A 26,216-nucleotide genomic window follows, 5' to 3' on the forward strand; every position below is an offset into this window, starting at 1 on the left:
AGGGTTCAAAGTACCTGCAACTGAAGGCTGAGAAACCTGCTTTGGATCTTCCACACGCCGAGAAAACTACTGGACGAGTTATCCCCATTAAACACCCTGAAGGTAGCAAAGCAGACTTTGGTGCGGAAATATACGGGATCGATTTGAACAACTTCACGGATGCCGACTTCGAGTTCATCTCAGATACGTTACACAAATGGAAGCTACTGGTATTCAAAGAGCAGCCGGAGATGCTGAAGCCTCAGCAGCAGTACTTGCTGACTGCCAAGTAAGACGTGGTTGTTGCACGTCGGAGAGCTAGCTAATGAACAGCAGCTTCGACCCCGAGGAAACAACTGGAGGCTTTGCTCACGGCCATGATCCTTTCCTGACACACCATGACGGTGTAGACTTCTACGGGATTCCGAAGCGCCCCGCGATCCCAGTACAACCACAAGTCCATATCCTCGGCCGTGGCCCTATTCCAGAAGGCCACTTTGGATTTCCACCAGGTTTTGAAGTGCAAGGCGTCGATCATGAAGAGTTCCATCTTCCACCACATATTCCAGCTGCTGAGCGTGAGACGGGCGCGTCCCGTTTCTACCAATGGCATTTCGATGGTTCCCTGTACGATATCCCTCCTCCACGTGTAGGCTGTCTCTTGGCAGTTAGAACACCCAAGGGTACAGATGTAACAGTGCGGTGGGAAGATGAAGCTGGCACGCAAATGAAGATGGCGCCAGGTTCTACGGCGATGATTGCTGGCAGCCGTGCGCTAGAACTTCTGGCCGAAGAAACAAAGAATATTGTCATGAACAGCAGGATTGAGTATGCGCCTCATGCTTTCGTATGGATATCAAAGACCCACAGTACGAGACTGGGGCATTCTATCGAAACCGAAGGCCTAGAGAAGCCACTCGATGAGCTGCCCAAATGGGACAAGAGCAAAGTATGCATCTACCCCATGGTATGGACAAACCCAAAGACTGGCGAGAAGTCACTTCAGGTCCACGGTCAGGGTGCTTTCAAACTTTACCTTAAGAGTAGTCCGGAAGGTGCGGAAATAGTTATTGAAGATCTCAGAGAAGTCAGGGCGTTCATGGACAAGTAAGTATCGCTCTCTTGTCCGGTATTTCCATGCTGATTGAAAGAATAGATTGATGAGACCGGCGATACAGCCCGAGAATATCTATGCCCATCCACACACGGAGCAAGATGTCATCTTATGGTACAACCGTGCGTTGTGGCACAGCATTGTAAGTGTATTCAAGACGGCAGCATTGTATGAGATGATTGCTAACGGAGTGGTACGCAGACCGAGTTCCCCAAGTCGTACGGACCGCGTGTGATGCATCAGTGCAATATTGCGGCGAGCGATCATCCTTCGGGTTGATTCAATATTGTGATATGATGATTGAGGGCAGGAGGCTTTGAACTAGCAGCGGGGGATGAACTTCTGTCGGCAATCCGCTGTTGGAAAAGGCGACGGTCGTGTGGTACATGGGTGGAGCCCCCAAAAGAAAAAGCCATAGCCTAAACAATTTGACTTCCTATATAACACCCATCAATTTTACAATGAACCTCGTGCTGCCATTATGCACTCAGCGATATGCTACCAACTATCTTCCAACTGCTCGCGCTTGCTGTCTGCCGAAGTCCAGCTGAAATAGACGTAGGTGGAGAAAATAGCTGCCCAGATGGTATAAGTCATTCTCCACTACCCGGTAACCATCAAAGTCACTAGAACCCGCTTTCACTACTAAGAAAGCGAAAGACTAATGCAAGCTCACGAACTATTAGAATCGGCCGAAGTCGCGACATTCGCAGCTTCCTTGTCTAGGCTTTCGGCCGAGGGCCACTGATAAGATAGCCGACTCGCTACAAGCATCACCTAACATCCCGTCTCAAAGGATGGTGCCCCGCATGTTCGGTAGATACTCATGAATAGTATTGTGGAGGCTTTGAGATACGCAGGCCGCGATCGGATGGGCAGCGACCGTTGGAGACGCGGCCAAGTGCGCGATTCGAGTGTGGGTGAAAAGACCTACAGATCTCGTGTCGTTTTACGAGACCAACATATATGCTACAAAGACGAGATTCCAGTGCTTCATGAACTCCGGCTTCAACACTACAGCTTCAGACCTTTCACTATTTTTGCTAAAGCAAGCTCGGAGGAGATAACCCCCTCGTCGGAAGATAGCTGGAAGCAAGATAGCACGACCACGAATCAACACCATGGCGCCCGGTATCCTCGCACCCGAGCCTTCTTTTACGCTCAATGAGATGGACAAGACTGCAAAAGAGAAACATGACTTTGGCGCTGTCATTGAGGACCTCGATCTCAACAACATCAGTGGTGTGTATGATACCAACAGAACCTTTCTAGTATCTAATATCGCGCCATAGATGCCGATGTGAAAGCGCTAGCCGACGCAATCTGGACACACAAACTCGTAGTCGTCAGAGGACATCAAAATCTCGCACCCATCAAGCAATGGGAGCTTGTAACACGCTTCGACCCCCAAGCGCCCCAAGTGCATTCCCACGGCGACCTAAAGACATTTCACAAAACAGGTGGTCTTCTCTCAGTTCGTACTCCAACTCCCCTCACATGCAACGCGGCTTTACTAACCCCCTCCTCAGAAAGGCCGCGAAATCTATGGCATCCCCAGCGCAGAAAACGTGCGACTAATAGGAAAGGGCCACCAAGGCGCCGACCACTACGGCCTCAAAGACATCGACATCAAAAAAGGCATCCTCCACGCATGGCACGCCGATGCCCCCAAAGAAGAGGACTTCCTTAAAGGTCACACACGCTTCCAGCGCTGGCACATTGACGCTCCGCTCTACGCGCGCGATCCTGCCTGGTTCACCACACTGCGCTGCATCCAGCGACCCACGGCACCCGAACTAACCATTCACTGGGACGATGGCAGCGGTCTGACGATGAAGACGGAACCAGGTCTTACTGCATTCTTCAGCAACGTGCAGACGTACGGCATGATGACTGAGGACGAGAGGCAAATTGCAGATCATTCGTGGGTGGAGTACGCGCCGCATCCGTACCAGTGGATGGGCGACTGCAAAGCGCAACCTACTGGTCTGGGGCTGGTGAGCGAAGGGAAAGAGAAGACGCTGGGGGAACTTGGCCCATATGATGAAAAGAATGTTAAGAGGTACCCGATGGTGTGGGTGAATCCCGTAACGGGCGAGCGCGCATTCATGGTCCACGGTATCTGTGTGCGAAGAGCTTTCCTGCGGTCTAGCGAGACAGAGGAGCCGCGCGTAGTTGACGATGTTGCTGAGATCCGGGAGTGGCTTAAGCCCATTCAGGAACGCGTGCTTAGGCCAGATTATATCATGTTGCCAAAGGTGGAAGAGGGTGATGTGGTCATGTGGGCGAACTACCAGGTTTTCCATACTGCAGTAGATTATCCCGATCATTGGGGAGCGCGGACTATGCATCAGGCTAACATTGGAGCGAGTCAAGGGCCCGTCGGCCCAGTCCCTATTCCGAGTGTCAGTTAGTGTAGATGGCAATGCATCAGTGAATGAAATACTTATAGAGAATGAGGCATATATGCGATAGTAGCGAATCTATGCTTTACTGCACTCGCTAGTAAACGTGATATAATGCGTGGTAAGTAAAAGAAGTAAAACTATCACATTAATAATGCGTTCAAAACGGTGCAAGAATATAGGGAAAGAAAGAGGGTATAAAGAAAGTCCGCACCTTGGTTGCAAATGATTACAGACCAAAGAGGTGCACAGTTGTTAATCGAATTCAGGCGCTCTATTGACAGGGATAAAGTCTGTGGACCTGAATTATTGCTAGAGGTATCTTAAATGGCTACTTTAGGTAAAAGAACTGGAGAAATATGTCTAGTTGATGAAATATTTCAGAATACTATAGTATATATAGGGTAGACTCAAACACCTGTGTTCCGTCCCTATACCCACCATGAATTCTTTTCCAGTGCTGGCCCACATTATGGTCCAACGAGACCGTAATTACCGATGCTTTCGTTTTTACAACACTTCAACAGCAGCAGAATACCAAAACACTTCAGCTTTAGAGGCTCTGCGAGTTCAGCAAGGCACTTTTTACACCAACATACAGCCCGCATTGCACAGACTATAGCAATGCCGCAGGAACAGCGTCCTGGCTGGGGCTACCTTTGCGGCACGCAAGACAAGTCGTCTACATAAAACTCTCTACATCACGACAGATTGTTTGCTCAAATAGAGTTTGAATGACCACACCCGCCCAAACAGCCAGCTTGCGCTACGCTAGCAGGTCCTTGAGTAATCGCACTAGCCAACCCAACTCCCCGGAATACCAGCCAGTCTATACACCACAGTATGACGAAGAAGAATATTACAGCCATGCGCCTGATAATTTCCTGCCATAGCATATGCAACGGATAAAGGAGCTGTCAGATTCGGAGTCGAGCACCACATTAGTCAGCTGTCAGATACAGGGAAGGGCCACTACACAAGCCCAACAAGAAACCACAAGCATGATTGAAACTCACTCAGAGTTTTCAGCAAGACTCAGCGATCAGTGATGGCCATCAGGAAGACTCAGCAAGCAACGAAGGCCATCAGCAAGACCCAACAAGCAATGGCGACCATCACGAAGACACCGCATCGTCTGAAACTTACTCAGAGGGTTCAGCAAGACCACGCATGGACTATACCAGAATACACGCAGCCTGACGGCATCTCCAGGCCCCTAAGCTCCGAAGAGCTTTTTCTATGGCATACAGTCGACCACGATCTGCTTGGACGGCTTTTTCATATCGATTCGAAGTAGTCGACGACCTGTCAATCATCAAGGACCAGATACTCTACCAGCCTGGCATGTTGCGTGCGTACCTCGAGCATATCACAACAGAGGCTTACAAAGCCAACGAATTTCAACCGGAATAGATAGAATAGATAGCCCGCAAGAATCGCGGCTGGATCTTCATGACCGGCCGCACCTCTCCCCGCCCGGCTCTGGTGATATCGCTGGGGCCGGGAGATCCATACTCAACCGGTTATCGAACCAGTTGAGTGATCACATAGTGTATATTAAATAGTAATTCTTGATTTCCCTATATACATCTGAATACTGTGAAACGATGTCTGTCTAACCACACAGTAATGGATGCAAGTCCAAGGAGTAAATGATGAGAGTGTACACCATGCTGTTTCGATGAGCTCTGCATATGATGTCTCAGGTTTCGTCACACTTGCCGTCATGTAGAAAAGATGTTTGTTTCAACAGCAGGAAATTGACGGCCTTTAACAAAAGCTCATTGCTGCTGAGAGACTGCGCCGTATCGAGCATATCTAGATCTTCGATAGTCGCAACGCCCTAAACACCAGCCGAGCATCAGAAGTTGACTGCTGCTGATGTTGTGCAAGCGCACGAAGTAGACCGCGTGAAGGGCAAGGTCCAGAGGTTGAGACGCGAGGTCAATGAAGCCAATCGAGCTCCCCAAATAGATCTTAAAGTAACAGTGAAGGATGCCATTTTCCCGCTCGTTCAATTGAATATTGAGCAGGATAAGGCTGTTTTGCAGCCGAATGACGGCCCTATCTTTACACACGTCTGTACTTGATAGAAGCTTGAATAATTCAAAATATATACATGGTATAAATGTCTCCTCAAGGGAACCAGATACACTCTTCTAAGAGTAACGTGATTAGGTGTAATGTGAGAGCAGGTACCGCAGGCACTGCGCTCTTGCGCGCGCCTTTTGCGCAAATTAGAGGCGGCCCATCTAAGGGAAGGGAGAGGTGACGGCTGTGCGACAACAATAACATATGCAGGCTGTAGGTATGCGTTTATGGCGCGACAACAGAGTAAAAGGTAAATCAAGAGATGGTTTATCTTATTAGGTTCTGTGGGCTAAAGGGCTGATGCGATTGTAGGAAGGTAAGATTTAATACTACTACTGTTGCAGTACAATGCAGTCAATTAAAGTGTAACCGCGCGAGGCAGTCATCAGAGTATATATTGTTTTGTCGTTGTTGTGCTGTCATGGCCACTTTATATGTAGCCATAATCAGGGTCTATTTACATGACGTATCTCTGATGCTGGTGAGGGGAGAAGGTGCTCATGGAGGGGAGGGAGGAGCGCCAGGACAACGCACGTGACATGCGCAATACCCTTGCCTCACAAACCGCAACACACCCCCTTATCCTGTAGTCAATCCATGACGAAAGGATGAACTTATCTCTCTATCTCCTAAACCTTTGAGCGTATGTCTACAAGGTGAAGTTGTTGTATAAACTCGATGTGCTTCTGGCGCGGAAGCATCTTCGTCATGCCGTCGGCTGGCATTTGATTCGTGGGCTTCCAGTGTACGTAGAGGCGATTCTCCTCGACCTCCTAGCGGATCCAATTCTAATAGATGTCGACGTGTTTAAGCTTAGTGCTAAGCTTGTCTATCTCTTTTGTAACTATGCCTACTGTCTGTTAGTTGTCACACTAGATAATAGGAGTCTAGTTAAGCTTCAAGGACAGTCCTTTGAATAGGCGGCACCACTCCTCCATCTCTAATCCAGCGAGTAATAGAGCGAGAAGCTTTGCTTCCGTTGTTGATTTCGTAACAGTGCGTTGGAGTGTTAACTTCTAGTTAACAGTCATGCTAAAGAGCTGAAATACGTATCCTTGAGAGCTCCGGCGCGTCTTAACGTCGTCAGCAAAGGAGGCATCAGATGCTCCAAAGAAGATAGGATCGCGATAGTCCTGCGGTGTGGCTAGGTATTCCTGAATCTCTACTTCATTAATAGCTTGCGCTTGTAGGGCTCGATATTTCGTCTTAAGTATGTGACGCCACACCCTTCGAATAGATTCGACATGTGCTTGACCAGGATTGATCAAATGTGACGCATGAATGACATGAGCGCGTGCCAGGTCAGGTCGGGTATGCTGTGTCAGGTAGGCAAGGTGGCCTACAAGCAAGGTTGTCAGTAATCAATATCTCATCAATATTGTTGTTTGATTTGTTTGATTCGGAGCCAACCAACTAACCAACAGTTAGCCACTGTATTTCTGTCAATCAATCAACCAATCTTGAGAACAAAATGTTGATAGGATTGGTGTTGTTTGATAGTAAGCGAGGGAGGGGGATACCTAGGTGAGGCCTCTGGGATAGCTGCTCAACGACGAATTCTTAGTGTTGGATCTTGCTTACTAAGCCTACTCGCGTGTAAGTTATATGACCTAGGTTCCATCCCATCTCCAGACTCCGCAACAATCAATCGGATCGGCATGATTGATTCCTATCTAGGTTAAAGGCTGCCTAATGAAGTAATTCTTTAACCTATATAGGAATCAATCATGTCAATCGATTGATTGTTGCGGAGTCTGCCCATCTCTCACTCACTCCAGGCTAGTACGTACGAGGCTTAGCGCCCACAACGCTAGCTGGCAGAGACATAGATCTCAATTCCTGTAGCACAATACACAACACGATTCACACATGTTCTATTCCTAGTGCTACTGACATCAGGCTTATAACATTTAACAACACCTTACTTTCTCGCGGCTCCGGCTTACTTTTAGCCTTATCCATGCCCTCTATACCAGCAAAACGCAAGCCCGAGGCTGCCGAAGAAGCTGATACTCCCTTCAAGCGAGCACAACGTACGCGCAAACCTACGCTCAAAGCGCTGTTGGGTGACGGCAGCCAGCCAACCCAGCCGATAGAGCTGCCAGAAAGTACGCCGGATCCGCCTACAGAGCCGCCTACACAAGTTATCGAGCCGCCCACACGGGCTATTGAACCGCCATGTAAGCCTGTACAACAACCCGAGGAGCGCCCTCGGCGGGCATCACCACTGCCTATTTTGGCTGCCTCACAAGCCTCTCGGCTCACTGATGAGCCAGCCTGGGAGTCGCAGTTAATGTTTGATAAGCCAGAGGACTCTATTGTACAGCCTTTAGCTTTCTCTAGCGCTGCCACTGAGGCTTCGGTGGAGGAGGATAGCGCTGTGAGCGTCGATTTTCGCGACTTTGAGGGCGTCGATTGGTCGCGATTAAAGGGGTTTGTCGCGCCGCTGAGCACTCCACGAGGCAAGGCAAGCTGGATTTTTCAACACGGCTGGCGTGTCTGGAAGGAGGGTACTCACCACCCAGATGAGTTGTACTTTGTGTGCAAGTACTGTCATATTCATAAGCTACCTAATGGTGTACACCGAGTAACGAAGTCAACCACTGCCGCCAACGGGCACCTCCAGCTTGATAAACCTGGTCATCGGCTCAGCAAAGATGGTCCAATCCTAAGCAAACCTCTCCGCAAACATGGACAACAATCACTTCGTCAGGCAGCTCTAAGCGGTGTCAAATTTAGTCTAGAGGCGTACAAGACTATAGGAAACTTCGACGTACAAGAATTTCGGCAGGCAGCTGCGCTCTGGCTGGTCGACAACAACAGACCACTCCGCGAGTTTGAGACGCCGGCTTTTCGCAAGATGATCAGGCTTGCTAATCCTGAGGCAGAGGCGGCGTTATGGAGGTCTCATAACAGCGTGTCAGCGTTCGTGATGAGGTTGTACAGTTGGCTACGGCCTCAGGTGGTGCGCGCGTTGGCTGAAGCCGAGAGCAAGGTACATATAAGCTTCGATGGGTGGACGACAAAAGGCGGCAAACGTGGCTTCTTTTCTGTAGTTGCTCACTACGCCAACAGTAAGGGCGCGATAGTTGACCTACCCATCGCGCTGCCGCAGCTGGTGGGTGCCCACACTGGTGAGGCGATAGCTGACGCTGTAACCAAAATCCTGCAATCCTTCAGCATTAATCGCAGCAAACTCGGCTACTTTGTGCTCGATAACGCTTACAATAACGACACCGCTGTTAACAAACTCGCCGCGATGTACCACTTTTCTGCCTCCGATCGCCGCCTCCGCTGCGCTTGCCACATACTTAACCTTGTTGGCCAAACGATTATGTTCGGGAGGGATGCTGACGCGTATAACAACGCCCTGGAGAACACAAAGATGGAGGATTTTTACATGAAGGAGTGGCGGAAAGAAGGACCGCTTGGCGTGTATCTTGATATTATCAACTACATCAACACGCCGAAGCAGTGGAGTATTTTTGAAGATTGCCAACGCGAGGCAGTTAACAGCATGCCCACAGGCGCCAGCGGCGGCACTCGCGAGCCAATTAAGCCGTGTGTTACACGTTGGAACAGCTATTACGACTGCTTTAAGCGCGGAGTTCAGCTCCAACAAGCTATCAACGCATACGCCACGTACCACATTCGCGAGACTGAACAGGCTGACGAACAGGCAGCTATTAGAGGAAACAAGCTGCCTGATGTGCCGCGGTGGATGAGGTCAGACGGCCTTACGGCGGCTGACTGGGCGGTGATTACTGAGTACATGGCGATACTGCAGCCGCTCAAGTTTGCTACAGATCGCCTCCAAGGCCGCGGCAAGTGTGGCCGTTTTGGCGCACTCTACGAGGTCATCCCAGTATTTGAGAGTGTGATAACTGAGCTGGATGCACGCCTTCGGCCATACGAATCGGTCAACCACGAGCCATCTGAGGCGCCCGAAGATCACATCCCGATCAACCTGCGAGCCGCGAGGCGAAAAGCGAGCAATTACTTTACTAAGATCCTCCAAAGTCCCATTTACTACGCAGCTACGGCACTACATCCACGATATAAAACATACTCTAAGCGCTTCTGGCGCGACAAACCTACACAATTGAGCACCGCGCACGCGAAGTTTCTGCGGGTTTGGGCTGCCTACAAGCCTGCCGCTGCTGCCACAACACCAACCCCTGCGCCAAAACCTACCATGAGCAGCTTTGACGACGCTATCGACGCTATACTAGATGAGGACGGCGAGCATACATTGGAGGTGGAGGATGAGTACGATAGCTGGTTAAAAGAGCCTATGTGGACGTCTGATCAACACAAGGAGGGTCCAACAGCTGTACAGTACTGGTTATCGTTGAAGCCGAAGTATCCACATCTTTCACGATTGGCGATCGACGTGTTGACTATACCCGCCTCCAGCTCTGATTGTGAGCGCGTTTTTGCGGGAACTGGCGATATAATTGAGCCACAAAGGCGGAAAATTGGCGCGCAGTTACTGGCTGCTTTGGTGTGCTTGCAACGGTGGACTCGTGCAGGTTTTACAACACCAAGCACGACAACAGCAGCAAAGCATACTGATGAGGAGCTCACGGAAGAGTTTGCGATAGGAACGTGGGAAGAGCCGCCTGCAGAATTGTCATAGAAACGTCCCTTCAGAACCTTAAGTCTATCAATATTCAATCAATCAACCAACCAAAAATTGGCTCTTCAGTCTCATCAACTCAAACAAACAAACTGTAGCCCTAAGAAATGAGCCAGTCAATCAACATCTATGCCTCAAATGTTGGTTGTTTTGTTTGTTGCCATCTCTGCCTACAAGCTCCTAATAGGTCTTTGTCCGAGCTTTGTTCGGCTCCTCTAGAGACTGTTCTAGATAGTTCGCCAGCATAGGCACCTTAGAAGGGCGGCTAGCTGAGATAATGTTGTACTTGGCAGCAACCTTGTCAATGTAGGCGTCCTGCACTAAGTGAATTGTGCGTGCGTTGATGTCTCGAACGACGCGTATGCCTAAGAACCACTTGAGCTCTCCGAGGCATTTTAGGCTATAATGCTCTTTGTTGAGAAGGTATATGTACCAATCAACGCAGGGGCAAAGAGTGTTCACTTTTTGTCTCAACACTCTTCAAGTTTCTTCTTAAACTCTTGGTGTAGATGTCTGTTTGATAGGTGGAAAGCCATAACAATATCGTCAACGTAGACGAACATGATTAACCAGCTATTAACGTAGACGCATGGAAATCCTAGTATAGGCGTCAAGCCTAGAGACTTTAGTGTCTCTCTTAGGTCCTTATACCACAGAAGCGGTGATTCCTTCAGTCCGTACAGGGCTCGGAGCACCTGTAGTAGCTCTCCATCTTTCTTGAAACCGTCTGGTGTCTCAGCATAAAGCTTTCGATTAAGTGTAGTATTAAGAAATGCATTCGGTACGTCGTACTAGAGCAGCTCTAGTCCAAACTGATTAGCTATTGCGATGAGTGCTCGGAACGTTCGAGCGGCTAATGTGGCAGCGTAGGTGTCTCCATACAGCTGTTCTAGATCACCACGGACCACAAGTCGTGCCTTGAATCGATAGAGGTAGCCATCCTCATCAAATTTGTATGTGAATACCCACATCAGGGGTAGCACCTCTGCATTAGCAGTCTCTACTGTCTGTGTAGTCTTGGCGAAGCAGCCTTTGCCCTATATCTCGCGATACTCTTTTTGTGCAGCGTCTTAGAACTGCTCTCCAAACTGATAATGGTCCAGCTCTCGATATAATTATAGAGCTCTCGGCACCTGCGTGCAATGTATCTTTATTATTGGCTCAGCCCTTAGGGCAGTTGAGAATACCTTTAGATAGTTGTCAACTGATCCTCTATATGTGACAGCGTGAGAGTGCTATCTCTCTAGTTCTTAGAGATCAGCGATTCTTCGTGTACGGCGTGGACCTTTAATAATATTATCCGTGCTGAGATTAAGGTTTCGACGTCTTGGAGCGTTGTTCTTATATTGATTAGGTATATAGCCTTCGATCTGAGTCGCGGAAATGTCTTAAGATCCTTGTACAATGTTGCGTTGTTGTTCTTGAACTAACTGCTCGTCTATAGCCTGTTACTCTAAGATTAAGTCTTGATCGTTGTGTAGACTTAAATTTGAGGGTTCTAGAGTCGGTAGTCCTCCTTCGTACTGTTCCTTGTCTTGCTCTATCTCCTTACCCCCTATCTGTGACTCTGGGAGCGCAGATGCATGTGAAGGTTGTTGTTAACGATGTTGTCTAGAAGTTAGTAGGTCTTCGATAGCCATGTCGTCTAGCTCGAACTCCTCTAGAAACGATAGAAGCTTAATAACCTCTTCGATTATAGATTCACGAGCGTAGCCCTGTGGACCATCGTAGAATTTCGTGGGTTCGAATACAACATCTCGCGTGCGTATAACCTAGTCCTTGGTAGGCAGCTAGATCCTAAAGATGTTGGTAGAGTCGTAGCCAACTAGGTGGCTAATAAGCGCTCTTAATTTGAGCTTGTCTCCGCGCTTAAGTGATCGGTTAAGAACGTAGGCTCGATATCTAATCGGACGCATATGTTGAACCTTTAGCTTCGTCTTCTATATAATCTCGTACGGTGTCTTCTATTGCAGCGCTTTAGTTAGTGTCCGATTAAGGACGTATGCTGCTGTTCGAAGCAGCTCATAGGACAAGGACTTTAGTAGTCCTGCTTAGATCCTTATAGCTCTGGCTCGGATGACAAGCAGCGATCCCGCTCGCTCTGCTAGTCTATTCTGCTCCTCTGTGTACTCGGCTCGTGGCTCGTATCGAATACTAAGGTCTCTGCAAAGTTCTTCCAGGAAGTTTAGCGATGTGCCGTATCCACGTTCGTTATCTGTCTTAATAGCGGTTATGTCGCAATTAAAGACGCGTTGTATGCTGCGTATGTCCTAGATCAACTATTGACTCAGGAATGGTTTTGATCGGTTTGAGAAAGTAGACACTTGGTGCCATTTTGAGTATTAATCGACGGAGTGTCCAGCCTATTAATCACTGTTGAGGCATGCTTCTCCTTGTAGCAATAGTTAAATTACATCTATAGCAATCTAGTAGAAAGGCTTCTGTGCTTGATCCTCCTGCTGTCTTCGAGATATCTGCTTCGTCAACTTAGACTCTGTACAGACAGCACAGAAGTCGTTAGTGTTGCCTTTAATAACAAGTCTATCGACATTCGACGTAAGCTTTTTGATCGCTTTCTTGCCAGGATGAGCCCACATCTGGTGTGCCATCCTAGCATCGACTTTCTGGTCTGGGCGCGGAGCCTTCGAAGGTCTGTAGGTAGTGCCAAAAGATAACAGCAACATCGGTTTCGGGCGACTAAAGGCATCAGCGTCCACCAGCTAGTGTCCTCTATTATGCTCAAGATAAGCAAGTACTGTTCCTGGGTCGCCTTTGTACAGTAGATCCCGTCCTGAATTAAAGTATATGCTAAGCTTCCGGCAGCGTGCCAGACCGATCAGGCTCGTAATAAAGCCTTAGACGTAAGCGACGTAAGTAAGTCTTAGTAATTGTACACCTGTTGGCGTGTTTGCCATAAGCTCCATGCTTCCCCAGGCTGTGATCTGGACACGTCCTGTTCCAGCTCCAACAAAGTCCGTAGCGACAGCGTTGTACTCCCTTGTCTATCCACTCTATTCCTCAGTGTTGATCACGTGAGTGTTAAAGCCAGGGTCAAGGATCTATTGATTGCTAAGCTTGTTAATATCCTCTTCTATACTCACTGCTGTGTAGAGGTTGCCTTTTAGCTTTAAGCTATCGTCTGCAATTGTATTCGTTTCGACTCGATTATTATAAGTCGTCTCGTTGTAGTCCTAAGCAGATCGCTCTTAGTCTTGTATTATGTATCGTACAGTGTTCGCTGTAGGTCTTGTAGGACGGTTGCCATCGTCTATAGCGATGCTCCCTCCACTCTCTTGCTGCTTTGCGCGCCACTTGTCGAGCGCCTTGTTAATCTTGTCTCTCAAGTTGTTGTCGGCGGCCAGGGCGGCGTCGAGCTTCTTTCGGCTAAGTGCATTAGCGTAGGTCTTCGGCCTTCGTGGGTGCTCTGTATTGATCAACCAGCAGTCAACCTAGTAATGTTTTAAGCTACATAGGCATTTCGGTTTCGTCTTATTACTATTATTATTAGCATCCTTGTTCTGCTGCTAAGACTTCGCAACGTCCAGCTCCGCTGCTATTAAGCTAAGTCCTGTCGACAGCGGTCGCACACGCTTGAGGTAGGTCGTGAACTTGCTGACGTAGTCTTCCACTGATGGGATGGCAGTGCCAGCGTCCTCTAGGTCGATCAGGGCTCGCAGGCCTGACGTACTATACTCAGGATCGATCGTTCTACAGGCGACAAGGAAATCTTCTTATGCCCTTAATCCTATTGTCTTAGGAACTTCTGCAGAGATACACATGTTGGTGACCTCCACCCAAGAGCGTAGCTACTCCTTAACCTTTCTACTGCGTGGCGGCGTCTGAAGGGCTTTGTATCGTGCGATTAGATCGCGTTGTTGTGTTGCGTCCACAGTCCGCAACAATCAATTAAGTGGGTCCTAGAAGGTTCAGATTGGATTGATTGATTACCGCTTTAAGCCTAGTAGTTACCTATAGGAGTTTAAGCCCTACCTAGATAGGTAAGTGGGTCTAGGAGAGTGACCGGATTGAATTGATTGTTGCGGAGTCTAGTTGCGTCGGACGGTGCAAGGTGCTTCTTAAGCGTCGTTAGTCGCTCGTATAGCGTGTCCTTATTCTCGATTAAGTAAAGGTGCTTTGCAGCGATCGTCTTGCTAATCTCAAAGTTAAACTCGGCGAGAGCCTTTCTTTGACGCCTAAACTCAAGGTCCTTGTGCTCCCATCGCTCGTACTCCTATTAATACAGCTTCTGCTGCGCGGCAGTAAGGTGAGCAATTAACGTCGCTCTAGCAGCGTGATCCGTAAGCTGTGGTTCGATTAGTGCCAGTAACGTAGGCAGGTCCGCTGCCTTCGTAGCAGGGTCTACGTACTGCCAGAGCTTATGCTTCTGTGCAGTATCCTTTCAAATAAACAGCCACTTGTGCCAGTTGTCAGCTCGATCGAGGACGACAGTCACTCGGGTGACCGCAGGGTCTGATAACTCAATCGTCATCGTCTATAGTGTGTATGAGTGGTTCGGCGGCTCCGCACAGTATGATCAATCGTGACCTCAATCGTGGGTGCCTGTCAATAGGTCGGCGGCTCCGTACAGTATAATCAATGTTGATCCCGATCGTAGGTGCCAGTTAGTCGTTGTAAGTGAGCGAGCTTTTTAGTCGCAATCTAGGCTTATAACTGTTGCAGTACAATGCAGTCAATTAAAGTGTAACCGCGCGAGGCAGTTATCAGAGTATATATTGTTTTGTCGTTGTTGTGCTGTCATGGCCACTTTATATGTAGCCATAATCAGGGTCTATTTACATGACGTATCTCTGATGCTGGTGAGGGGAGAAGGTGCTCATGGAGGGGAGGGAGGAGCGCCAGGACAACGCACGTGACATGCGCAATACCCTTGCCTCACAAACCGCAACAACTACTCTACTTCACCCTGCGTTGAAACTTGTTAAAAAGAAAATTAAGATACAAAAAAGTACAAAAAAGAAATGAACAACCACACGTTTCGAACCCCGTGCTGTCTCTGGTCTGGCAGCCCTACTGCTAGGGCTTGGTCTGGCAGTATACGTCTATACTTGATGAATTCTTATCGCTGAAACTATTCATAAACATCTAAAATAACAATCCAGGTATTATGAGTGATGTTGCGCGTGTGCGTAGGTGGCTCGCTTAGCGCGAGTGAGAGCGAGTCCGTGGGCGTGAGTGAGCGTGAGCGTGAGTGTCCGCATTTACAATACTACGTCGTACGTTCATCATCCATATAATGAACGTCATGACTAGGGTGCAGACGCATTTGCGTGATCTGTTTGCGCTATGCATACGGCCCATCATTTCATCCCAAGTATACATGCAGCGGATGCAGCGAATGCAGTGAGTATTTGGGAATTCCAGGATACGTTGATTTCTTAAGCGAGCAGGCGACTACAGTGGATGTCTGGAGGTAAGCTATCAAGGTCAAATAAGAGTTTCAAAGGCTGTAGATTACGTTGTAGCGAGTAGCACTAAAGGTAAGAGTCACTTTACTATCTACATTAAGCGGGAGACTGTGTACTTAGGCTGATATCTTACACTGACCCCTAAATACACTATAATACCTTGGGAACCTCGACCGAACATCTATATAGCACCGAATATTTAAGCAGAAATACATTTTCCAGCGAGGAACTTACAAGGTAAGAGTAAGAAAGCTTAATAGAGGCAAGGATGAGAAAGGCTTAGTAGAGCTCTCGTCAAAATCATGTACTTAACGGTTCTTTAGTTTGGTACGAGAAGGATAGGTACCGTAATCATGTAAAGTAGATCAAAAACAACTGAGTAGCATTAATAACGCATGTAAGTTCGTAGAGCGCAAGTACTTTGTGTAAAGATATCAGAACGTTAGGTCACACAATAATAAGAACCTATTCTACTCTTACGCTTAAGACGCTTCATTAGGTAGAGAAGGTGACACGTAAGGAAGGACAAGGGTAAGGCGGAGAAAATAGATACGGCTAAGGAGGCAATAGGGTTGTATGTAGGCTTAGATGCTGCAAGGTTAAGAGTTCTGTCAAAACAGGATCGAAAAAAAGGACAAAAAAGAAGGTGGACAACCACCTTCACGAGTTTCGAACCTCGGGCTATCTCACTGGCTGCCCATTAGTATTGTTACTCGGAACTTTCTAACTCCTCATTAACAGTTCTGAGAGGGACTTCTTGGACTGACTGCCCGTTAACATTACTGAGAGGGTCTTTGGTTTGATGAAATATTGTTCAATATTGTAATATATATACAGGGTCTCATTACAAGTTAAGAGTGTGGGCGGTAACTATGAGTGTACCCGTATGAATACCAGGAAAGAGGTGCCATGTCCAAAATGCGCCATGGTATAGATGAGAGAGCCAACTACGTAGCGTCTCCAGAGGTTGTTAGTATGGTTCATCAGATGAGTTGGGGACTACATGTCACTTCATACGCAAGTAGTACAGAAGGTAAGTATCACCTTGATGTCTACATTAAACTGAAGAGTATGCACTTGTAAAGATAATGCACAACCAAATCATACCAGGACATCCCATGGTATTAAGAAGATCACACCTAAACCCATTTGTACTCCGTAAAACACCATATGTCTAGGCAGCACTGTGCTTGGCAGCAAGGATGGCGTCAGTACTGGCCAGGAAAGCGGGACCCTTGTGCTCGAAGAAGCGGATGTATTGGCGTTCATTGACATCGAGAGGTGCATCGCGGTACTCGCAACGCTCTTTGTATTTGCATACGCCTGGAGTGCGGAAGTGAACTTGACAGAGTCCCAAGTCCCAATGAACGTTGGAGCCGTAATGGCCGGGTCCAACTTTGCCTGTGCCAGTTGGGTAGTGTAGACATGGAATGAAGCGTGAAAAGTCGACCTTCACATTCTTGCGTGGCGCTTCCGGATGCTCATAGCTGGGATGATTGCGTACAGCGGCGCTGTGATGAAGAACATGGGTTAAGATGTAAGGGCGGCGCTCTGTGGGTGAGCTGGCCGTGGTTTCGTTGACTTGCCTCTGCCATGACTGCTTCTTTGTTGACTTCAGTTCTCGTAATTCGTTCTCAAGCTCATGGATGGTCTGGTCACGATTGTTGACTTTCAACCTGAGGTTCGTGAGCTGCGCTTGCAACTTGAGAATTTGACCATTTCTCTCACGAAGCACATGGTTTGCCTTGTCGACCTTTTGTTCCTTCTCGAGAAACTGACCCGTGAGCTGCAGATAGTCGGCTTTTTTGCGTCGGCCGTATTCGACGGCTTTGTAATAGGCCACAATCCAGCGGTTGGGCGACCTATCTTCTGTCTCTAGACGCTACGACGGTTTCGGTAGGCTCGGTAGCTCCACTGTCTGTAAACAGCTTGATTAGCATCTGTAGCATGTGCGAAAGTGAATCCGCGACATCAAAGCAATGTGCAAGTACTTACTGCGTTGAGTGTCGCTACTGTTGCGGTAAGGAGAGCTGGGCATATGCTCGAAACTGGCGGATCCTCGATAGCCGTTCATCTTAAACCTTTAGTCAGTACAGGCTATGCGCAAAGAACCGTCGGGACCGACTTACCGTTCTCTGGCTTGACGGGTGTGTCACCTTGTCGCGAGTGTGGTGTGGATGTTGTTTGGAGCGAGCTGCGATGGGGGGGTATTTTGCGGGCGGGCCAATGCGCTGCGGCCATTTCTAATCTCGGTTGGGATAGGCGAGTGAATGAGAGACGTCACGTGGGCTTGATGATCCTCAATACTAGACAGCATCGCCTTTGCCCCCACCACCCGGAAAGTTTTCTCTGATACCGACAATGTACCAGAGAATGACGGGAGCAAGTACCGCAGAGGCAGGGTGGTGGGGGCAGTCTGTCAAAGACAACAAGAGAAGAGACAATGGACGACGGTAGAGATGTGAGGAAGAAGAAGAGAAGACCATGGGAGAGGGCATTATATACACAAGGACACCCACTAGGAGGATGGCCGCGAAGAAAATGGGGTAGAGACATGAAATCGAAACTGGGCAGATACTGTAGCGGTGAGCAAAATCCCGATCGCAAGGGCACTGAGCCAAACGCCCAGGTAGACATGGGGCCAATCCATAGCGGTGAGGCCAACTGAACAAACGCAAGAACGCCAATCGACCTCCGTTGAGGATATGCAAACGTAGACATGCTGACCAGCACTCAAGAATATGAATTCAAGATCACTAAACGCAGCATATGCATGGAGGTCAGGACCAAGTGCCCGGAACTTTGAGACCACTCAAAACAACACACGGCAACGACAGCACCAAAAAGAAACAGGAGGCGGCGATGAGATACATGTTCGTAGAAGTGGGTCGACCGTGTGTCGAATGATGGTACGGCGAGCCAAAGAACGAGACCGCGGGGCTGTGACAAGAGAACAAACACAGGCCTATGTCCCGTGCCAATGGCAACACCGGAACAAACGATCCAACGATCGAAGGATCGAACTCGAAAAGACGTCGATCGGAGAGGTCATGACACGAGAGCAAACACATACCCATGTCCCCATGCCCAACTGACATCTCAAACGCACCAAAAGTGACTCCACTCGAAAAGACTGAAGTCCAGAACGCCCATACGTCAGTACAGTAAGTTGTCATGCAGAAGGCCAAACGCACGCTATGTCTCGAAAGGACGAAAACAGTGAATAGACGAGATGTGTATGAAGTGCCAAGGCTGAGTGTATAAACGACAAGCGACAAGAAAATCGGGAATATAGTAGCTAGCAAGCTAGAATGAAGAAGAAGCTGTGAAAGGGACCAAGAATGGCATTCATGTCCTGGCGTCTTTTGTCGTCAGTGGACTTTTATACCCCCCCTTGCTCAAATCACATCTCCCCGCATCACGACATCCCAACTCCAACTCTTTTCACCTCCACACTCCCCTACCCATCAATTCCCCACCCAGAACAAGCAAAAGAGAAAAACGGAAACAATACGCAGACAAGGAAAAATCTCGAAAACCGGGGTTATATACTCGCATCAAATCACACAAGAACACCAGACTACTTCCGCCCTAACAGACTAGTGTTATACCAGCAACAAAGGAAAAAACCACATCATCCCCCACCGACTATAAGCCTTCTTTGAAGATACTCCTCCGGCTCTCCGTGGGGCTGTTTTCTCTGCTTCCTCTGCTAGCCCTGTGCTGGTGTTGGCTGGCACTCGGCATAGTTGCCGTTGCCCCACCGCGATAACTGGTATCGGCATCCATGACGGGTCTGGGGCTGACGCCTCTAAGGCTAGTAGCAGCGTTATCGTCGCCAAAGGGGTTGCGCGCATCAAGATGCTCGTCGTACTCGTCGCGGGTGCGACTACGACCGCGGGCTGGCTCAGTAGCCGCAGTGGCGAAGGGGTTGGCGGTTTGCTGGTGCGAGGCTGGCGGTTCATGAAGACCAAGTTCCTGCTCCTCGTAGTATGCCTCGTCGCCCACACGCGAACTCCACGCTTCGTCTGGGTCCAGGCGACTGCCTGCTCCTCGGCCCCCACCCACGCCTCGCTGTCCGTTGTAGCCAGAGTCTTCGTAGCCGCTGCCTGTGGTGTACCGGTTATTCCTGTTCTTGAACTTGTTGATTTGGGCGTCGAACCAGCCCTTGATGCCGGTGGGTGCGGGGCCAGGGTAGTTGGAAGCTTCGGCGCTTGAGGCGTTGCTCCTGAAGGCTGCTATCGGGTTCATCGACGGTGGTGGCAGACCATTGCGTGAGGCATTCCAGCGGGCATAAAAGTACCACCCACAGTAGGAAAATACCAGTAGCAACAGGAGTATTATGAAAAACACACCCCAGCCGTTCATGGTGGCGGTGGTCGTGTGGTTGTTGTTTGTGGGACAGAGGTGAGATTAAGGTCGCATGTACGTGTGTTGGGCAGATGGGGTCGCAATTGCGCGGATTCCGTGGATTGGCTTTCTGGACGCACGAAAATTGCTGGCTTCACTGCAGAAGCAGGTGGCGGAGGTGTATGAAATGTCTCGCCGTGTCTGGCATGCAGCGTCGTCTTCGTCTGCGCCGCAAAAGTCAACTGTTGGTGTAGCTGAGATCAGGCACAGCCGCGCAGCTGCCTCGTTCGGCGTCGTGTGCTTGCCAAGTGATGACGTAACACGTGCTTACACTGCTGCGTGCCGCCCATTGCCAGAGAACCTTCCAAACAAAAGTCAAGGAAGCCCCTTTTGCAATTCAAGAAACATGATGGGTCTCAAGTGATAGGTATCTGCTTTCTCTGCGAAAAGCAACTTGGGCATGCTGGGTTTCAACATCATGTCTGCTTTTTGTCTCACCCGCTGCTCGTCCTCCAACATGACGTACAGGGACTAGCGCACCTGTCAGACGGGAAATAAGGCAGGTGGGATGGATTTAGATCGGGCGGCGACTTCATGCAAGAGGTGCTAGATGATGTTTGCCATGAGGGTTCCTAAGGTGTCAACCTCATGAATGTAGACGTCTAGTAATTGTCCTGTTCCTTCTTCTATCTGATAACACAATTGATCGACATCCCGTGGACCCAGGACCCCTCATTGATCTCATCGCACAAGGCTGAGCTGACTCAGTCCCGGCACTTACCGACAATGACCTCCACAGACGAACAGGCCAAGAAGATGATCAGCACGATTCAGAGTATCGATGGAACTTCCGAAATAGTCGTCACCCTGCAAGAGAACAACGACGCTACAAAGCCACCGACTTTGCTCAACATATCATCGCGCTCTCTTACGACGCCCGGCCAAGACCACACAGCCTCAGAGCGCGCAACACATGTCATCATCTCCCTGGGATCCGGTGGTCAATTGGCAGAGAAATTCTTCACGGGTGTTGTGCATCCGATACTACAATCCATCTACGGAGAACCCGGCATTCAATCAATAAAAGTGCATACAACCACCTCAGCCACCAGCATTTTAGAACTCACAGACAACACCCTGTTCCCCGCGGCCAATAATGGCAAATCACTCCGCATCATCCTCCTATCAGGCGACGGCGGCATTGTTGACCTCGTAAATAGCCTATCAGCCCATACCCGCAGCGCCACATACATACGCCCTGAAGTCGTATTACTCCCGCTTGGAACGGCAAACGCCCTCTATCATTCCATAAACGTGGGGAAACAACATGTCTGGGGTCTGGACGCCCTCGCCTCTACCACTGCCAAGCCCCTTCCCCTCTTCACCGCCACCTTCTCCCCAGGCGCCCGTCTCCTAACCAACGAAGGCCAAGATGAAGAGCAGCTTCCACAAGATAGCGAGGGAAACGGTGTCCTCCATGGCGCCGTAGTAGCTAGTTGGGGCATGCACGCCTCTCTTGTTGCAGACAGCGATACAAAATTTTACCGCCAATACGGCGTCGAGCGTTTCAAAATGGCTGCAAAAGAAGCCTTATACCCCGCCGACGGCTCACCCCCACACCCGTACAAAGCCAAACTCTCCGTTTCCAAAGGAAAAGGCGTGTGGAGTGAATTCGCCGAAGATGAACACATGTACGTTCTCGCAACCCTTGTTTCGAATCTCGAACAACCGTTTTGTATTTCCCCGGAGAGTAAGCCGTTGGATGGGAGTTTGCATATAGTGCATTTTGGCCCGAGGAATGGGGACGAGGTTATGCGCATTATGGGGTTGGCGTATCAGGGGGGTAAACATGTGCAGGATGAAGAGGTCATGTATGAGAGTATCGATGGACTTCGGATTGAGTTTCAGGGCATGGAAGGTGAGGGGAGGTGGCGGAGGATATGTGTGGATGGCAAGATTGTGAGGGTTGATGGTGAGGGGTGGGTAGAGGTGAGGAAGGAGGATAAGATTGTGTTGGATGTTGTGGTTGTTTGAGAGGATCTGAATTTTTCATGTCATACACGATTTGGTCAATTATCAATGCACGAGTATGCAATATCAAGAAACTGCAATTACGTTACTAAGCACTAAAGGGATATCTGTGTCTAGTCTGAAAAGAAAGTCGTAAAACCGTAATGTGTGTGCAAACTCCACACCATTTTAAACATCTCTACTGCCCATACATTGATGTTGGATACGGCGGTCGATGGACGTATTGCACCTGTTGTCCCGCGAAGTCTTGTGGATTATACGAGTACTTTGGCTGTCCGTTATGCTCCTCCTTCGTCTCCTGCATGGTCGGTAACTCGGACGCGAAGCCCTTGTTATCGGGTACTGGCGACCGCATACCATCTGATGGTGTCCAGGAACTCGGTCGCGAGGAAGCTGAGCTTTGTGATGTGGTTGACCAGCGCTCGTCATGGCCCTTTGGGGAATATTGCGAGGGTTCGGAGACGCTGGATTTGCGGTTGTCGTTGGGGTGGAGGTAGGAAGGTGATGGTTGGGGGTGGTAAAAGTCGCCTGGTAGTTCTGTGACGAAATTGTTTTCGCCTAGGAGCTGCTTCGGTGGTATAGGGGGCGCGTATTGCTGGCTAACATGGCTCTGTGACAATGACGGCGAGTGTGCGTGTCGTGGCGACATGGGCATTACATAAGGTTGTTGTGGTGATGAGTTTGGCGTTCTTCGCTCCGAGCGGTCTGCCGGGTTGACTGTCCTCAGCCGCCCATTCTCCATCATCGCTTGTATCGCGCCCTGGTCAAGCAGCTCAGCCTTCTTGACCAGTCGTTCCACCATAATCTTCGCTGCAGCCTTCATTTCCTTCTTTACAAAGCTGAGCATCGTCATGTTGCACTTGATCTCCACATCCTCCCTGATGTAGAGGCCTTCCGGTGGCGCATTGGAACCCAACTCCCTCGGCTCTGGTGGCTCTCCAGGCTGGTTGCCGCATATCTGCCACTTGTTGCGCAAGTCGACATTCGCAGGCGCATAGGTGTGTGTCTGCAGACCGAACGGGAGGTCGTGAAAAACTCCTCGAAATTTGATGGCGCCGCTGCCAATCTTGCCAATGCCGGGGATATATTGTATACGCTGTGAAATCTCGTACCAAGTCGAGTAGAATTCGTCAGCTGGAGCGTCGCGTGGTGCTTTGATGGCCTCGTGGCCGGTGACGAGAGGGTTGAGCTCGATAATCTCGCCGTGGCTGTGAAGAAAGTCGATGGCGAGTTGTCGCGGTATAAAAGACGGAATGGGTGTAATATTGACGTACTGCGCCTTCTTGCGCATGATGTTCATGGTCGACAAAGTCGGCAGTAAGAGAGTGTCGAGGTAAAGGTTCTTTTCGAATCCAACTGCGAGTTTGAGAGAGTGGTAGGCCAAACGCCCGGCAGGCGAGCCGGTACAGTGGGAGTAATAAGCTTCTTGCTGACGGTACGGTATCCCTGCTTGTGTAGTCGGCATGCGCTTGTATCTGCTAGCCGGTGGTAATCTCACACAGCCCTAGATCGACGCCGCGAAACGCGTCATGCACGTGGTCTGTGGTGGGTTATGTGATGTCAAAAAATGCCAGATCCGCGTGCTTTCTTCCTCATCTTGTAGGATTGATGCCCATCTCCCCGGCATACGGGCTTTGCTTGCATGAAACGCTGTGCGCCCAGCCCGCTGCCGTCATGAGTCTTGCTGGAGATTCATGGCGCCCGCTGTGGAGCACAGCTATTTTAGACCGTATGCGGCTGGCATTGTCAGCTTGCTGACTCTAGCAACTCCCGACTTCTGCATATATGTACACAAATGGCACCATTTGACACCCGCGCCGTCCCGTAACATCCAGAAGATGTCGCTGAAGACGTGGTTGATGATGACCTATCTTCCCCTTAGTGCAAAGCTTGCCTTCGGATGTCCACCTTCCGGAGAGGCGCTGCTGTCGCCAAGTGCCACCAGTCGGAGCAACGCCAGGGGCTGAGCTTCATTCACATGATCGCTGTCGCACTACCCAACTCGACGACATGTTCATGGCCGACAGCTCCTTGAGTGTCACGATGAATCATATGGAGATCTCCCACAGTAGCATGAATGTTTCGCAGCCTGGCCTGAGGCAGTCGTTTCCAGTCGACAACCTCAGGCTCCTGCCATCATGCGACTAAGCCAAGTATACCAAAAGCAAAAAAGAGACCCGTCTTTTTTTAGAATGCTGGTTTGCATTGATCAACAGCTCGAAACGTGCAGTACCTCGGGTGATTGATCCGAGGTGCGGCTCGGTGGCATTTGTGAGAAAGTAGGAGCGACAAAAACTCCAAGACCGCCATTGGTTAGTTACACGCGTGTCAAGGGCTGCTAGGCAATGCGACAACTACAACGTAAACCACTAGTTGGGTCCGTTTGACTGACACTGACAATTGTATGAAACGTCCAAGCGATGCCAACGAAACCATGGCGAAGATACCTGAGGAGGCAGAGAAGAGATGCATATTGAAAACCTTCGCGTGGTCCTTTATTGCTCAGTGCTGCCTTAATTTCATCGCATGACGTTTCATTCATTCAGGGCAGGAACCACAGCGGCCCCAGACACGGTAACACCCTGTGCATGTTCACTCCAGACTGGAAAAAGTTTCAATGCGTCGTCTTTGTGAAAACATTCCATTGCCGAGTTCATCGCTAGAATGACAGCACCCGCGAACGACAGCGGGTTGCGAGCTAGGACGAAGCTGGTGCGGCAGCATCTGGGCTTTGGATGGCGCATACGGGGTCATGAAACGCAAAGACAGCAATAACGCTCAGTACCGAACGGCTGATGATGCACCGACGTATCATGAAATCATTTACCAAGATGGCGACTAAACGGAGGACTTGGAGCGATTAAGAATAATTCAGATCGAATGATATAATCTCCAAATCTGAACTTCTCTAGGATGCAGCAAGAGCAAGCAAAGAACCCGAAACTGCCTCATCGGAGTATACACCGATAAACCACTCAACGCCTGTGGAACTACAAGTTAAGTATCAACCGGAGCAACTAGATTTTGACCCAAGAGAAATCGTCAAAGTCATGCTCGCGCATTATCTCTAGAAAGCATATATCGATATCAACAATATCGTTGTCCCAGGACCAGCGTCCACTGAGAAACGATCTAGAACGCGAATCTTCAACTCACTAGGCCGTCATACTGTTATATGCATATTGGACTGTGAACGTGTGCGCTATATCATCCAGGATATCGATGAATTTCGAAAAAGCTATAGATAGGTTCTGACTCAACGACCTGTGCTTCACTCGTCATCAATAGGATCCTGTGTTTTGGGGGGATTCCAGACTGTACTTTGAGGGGACAAGCTGATATAGCAGGTGGTTGATAAGGTGGCTGGAAGCTTGGCGGGTCATATAGAGTTTCTGGTGCTTTGGGCTTTGGGGTGTTAGTTGATGCTGGAGTGAGTCATCGTGCGCATCTAATTGTCTTGTGATGATAGACCTAGTGTGTATAAGCCCTACAGGGACTATGAACCCTCGAGTCTCTACTAAGGGTATACACCTCATTCTCAGAAGTATAAACATATTGACCCACCCATTCCTTCTTCACGCAGTCTCAGGAAACTACACTGCGGTGAAAGACCCGCTTTAGTCATACCCTAAGACCTATCTTCTCACAAAACCATGTACACAGCAAACCAACCCTAGCAGCCAAAAGGTTGATAGTTCGTCCAGAATTCGCAACTGGATGCAATATGGAAAGGACTCGCGGCAACTTCAAACAGAATAGAAAGGATTCACTGCCATAGTATCTAGCTACTCTCACTTGTTAGTGATGGGTTTGTAGAGATTTCCCTCGCTGTTCAGGTAACCTTGCTAGTGGAAAGCAGATGAATAGCATGTAATATGCAAACGAATGCAACGACGACAAGAGAACGAGAGAAGAACATGACAAATGCATTAACAACATCTTTATTGTACTATGTAATAAACCCCAGCCAAGGCGGTGGTGGCATAGAGAATAATCCTCTGGTATCTCCATCTTTAAAAACGCCCATGAAATATGCTTTCAAACCCCCATCGCTTTTTTCGAGTAATCACAGCGACATCCCTTCTTTCTTCTAAATACGCTCGCCATGCATATCAGCCAAATGCGACCAACGCAAACAATGCTGTAATCAACCACCCCAAACAAAGGAAATTCGTCTCACT

General features: G+C 49.2%; 9 protein-coding genes across 9 annotated transcripts; 5 read left to right on the forward strand and 4 right to left on the reverse strand.

The window, feature by feature from the left end:
• Positions 1-230: 230 nt before the first annotated feature.
• On the forward strand, positions 231-1,372 carry PtrM4_146170 (TauD, Probable taurine catabolism dioxygenase; the record flags this gene model as incomplete). The annotated part of the gene is made up of 4 exons (XM_066109860.1): positions 231-268; positions 316-1,086; positions 1,136-1,235; positions 1,295-1,372. 4 exons carry the CDS (start codon positions 231-233, stop codon positions 1,370-1,372), a joined length of 987 nt encoding a protein of 328 aa, XP_065959843.1.
• Positions 1,373-2,214: 842 nt separating this feature from the next.
• On the forward strand, positions 2,215-2,783 carry PtrM4_146180 (uncharacterized protein; the record flags this gene model as incomplete). Its single annotated transcript, XM_066109861.1, has 2 exons — positions 2,215-2,335; positions 2,386-2,783. 2 exons carry the CDS (start codon positions 2,215-2,217, stop codon positions 2,781-2,783), a joined length of 519 nt encoding a protein of 172 aa, XP_065959844.1.
• Positions 2,784-2,925: 142 nt separating this feature from the next.
• PtrM4_146190 (uncharacterized protein) lies at positions 2,926-3,507 on the forward strand (the record flags this gene model as incomplete). The annotated part of the gene is made up of 1 exon (XM_066109862.1): positions 2,926-3,507. The coding sequence occupies one exon, from the start codon at positions 2,926-2,928 to the stop codon at positions 3,505-3,507; it is 582 nt and encodes a 193-aa protein (XP_065959845.1).
• A 4,042-nt stretch (positions 3,508-7,549) lies between these two features.
• PtrM4_146200 (Dimer-Tnp-hAT multi-domain protein) lies at positions 7,550-10,228 on the forward strand (the record flags this gene model as incomplete). Its single annotated transcript, XM_066109863.1, has 1 exon — positions 7,550-10,228. One exon carries the CDS (start codon positions 7,550-7,552, stop codon positions 10,226-10,228), a length of 2,679 nt encoding a protein of 892 aa, XP_065959846.1.
• Positions 10,229-10,698: 470 nt separating this feature from the next.
• PtrM4_146210 (uncharacterized protein) lies at positions 10,699-13,739 on the reverse strand (the record flags this gene model as incomplete). Its single annotated transcript, XM_066109864.1, has 4 exons — positions 10,699-11,019; positions 13,330-13,419; positions 13,459-13,677; positions 13,725-13,739. The coding sequence occupies 4 exons, from the start codon at positions 13,737-13,739 to the stop codon at positions 10,699-10,701; spliced, it is 645 nt and encodes a 214-aa protein (XP_065959847.1).
• Positions 13,740-16,828: 3,089 nt separating this feature from the next.
• PtrM4_146220 (uncharacterized protein) lies at positions 16,829-17,895 on the reverse strand (the record flags this gene model as incomplete). The annotated part of the gene is made up of 3 exons (XM_001938900.2): positions 16,829-17,516; positions 17,668-17,728; positions 17,784-17,895. The coding sequence occupies 3 exons, from the start codon at positions 17,893-17,895 to the stop codon at positions 16,829-16,831; spliced, it is 861 nt and encodes a 286-aa protein (XP_001938935.2).
• A 1,407-nt stretch (positions 17,896-19,302) lies between these two features.
• PtrM4_146230 (uncharacterized protein) lies at positions 19,303-20,022 on the reverse strand (the record flags this gene model as incomplete). The annotated part of the gene is made up of 1 exon (XM_001938899.2): positions 19,303-20,022. One exon carries the CDS (start codon positions 20,020-20,022, stop codon positions 19,303-19,305), a length of 720 nt encoding a protein of 239 aa, XP_001938934.1.
• A 768-nt stretch (positions 20,023-20,790) lies between these two features.
• PtrM4_146240 (LCB5, Sphingosine kinase and enzyme related to eukaryotic diacylglycerol kinase) lies at positions 20,791-22,038 on the forward strand (the record flags this gene model as incomplete). Its single annotated transcript, XM_001938898.2, has 1 exon — positions 20,791-22,038. The coding sequence occupies one exon, from the start codon at positions 20,791-20,793 to the stop codon at positions 22,036-22,038; it is 1,248 nt and encodes a 415-aa protein (XP_001938933.1).
• A 175-nt stretch (positions 22,039-22,213) lies between these two features.
• On the reverse strand, positions 22,214-23,500 carry PtrM4_146250 (uncharacterized protein; the record flags this gene model as incomplete). The annotated part of the gene is made up of 1 exon (XM_001938897.2): positions 22,214-23,500. The coding sequence occupies one exon, from the start codon at positions 23,498-23,500 to the stop codon at positions 22,214-22,216; it is 1,287 nt and encodes a 428-aa protein (XP_001938932.2).
• Between the last annotated feature and the right edge of the window lie 2,716 nt (positions 23,501-26,216).

Source organism: Pyrenophora tritici-repentis, chromosome 9, assembly GCF_003171515.1.
Source record: "Pyrenophora tritici-repentis strain M4 chromosome 9, whole genome shotgun sequence".
In the NCBI taxonomy this organism is placed as follows: domain Eukaryota; kingdom Fungi; phylum Ascomycota; class Dothideomycetes; order Pleosporales; family Pleosporaceae; genus Pyrenophora; species Pyrenophora tritici-repentis.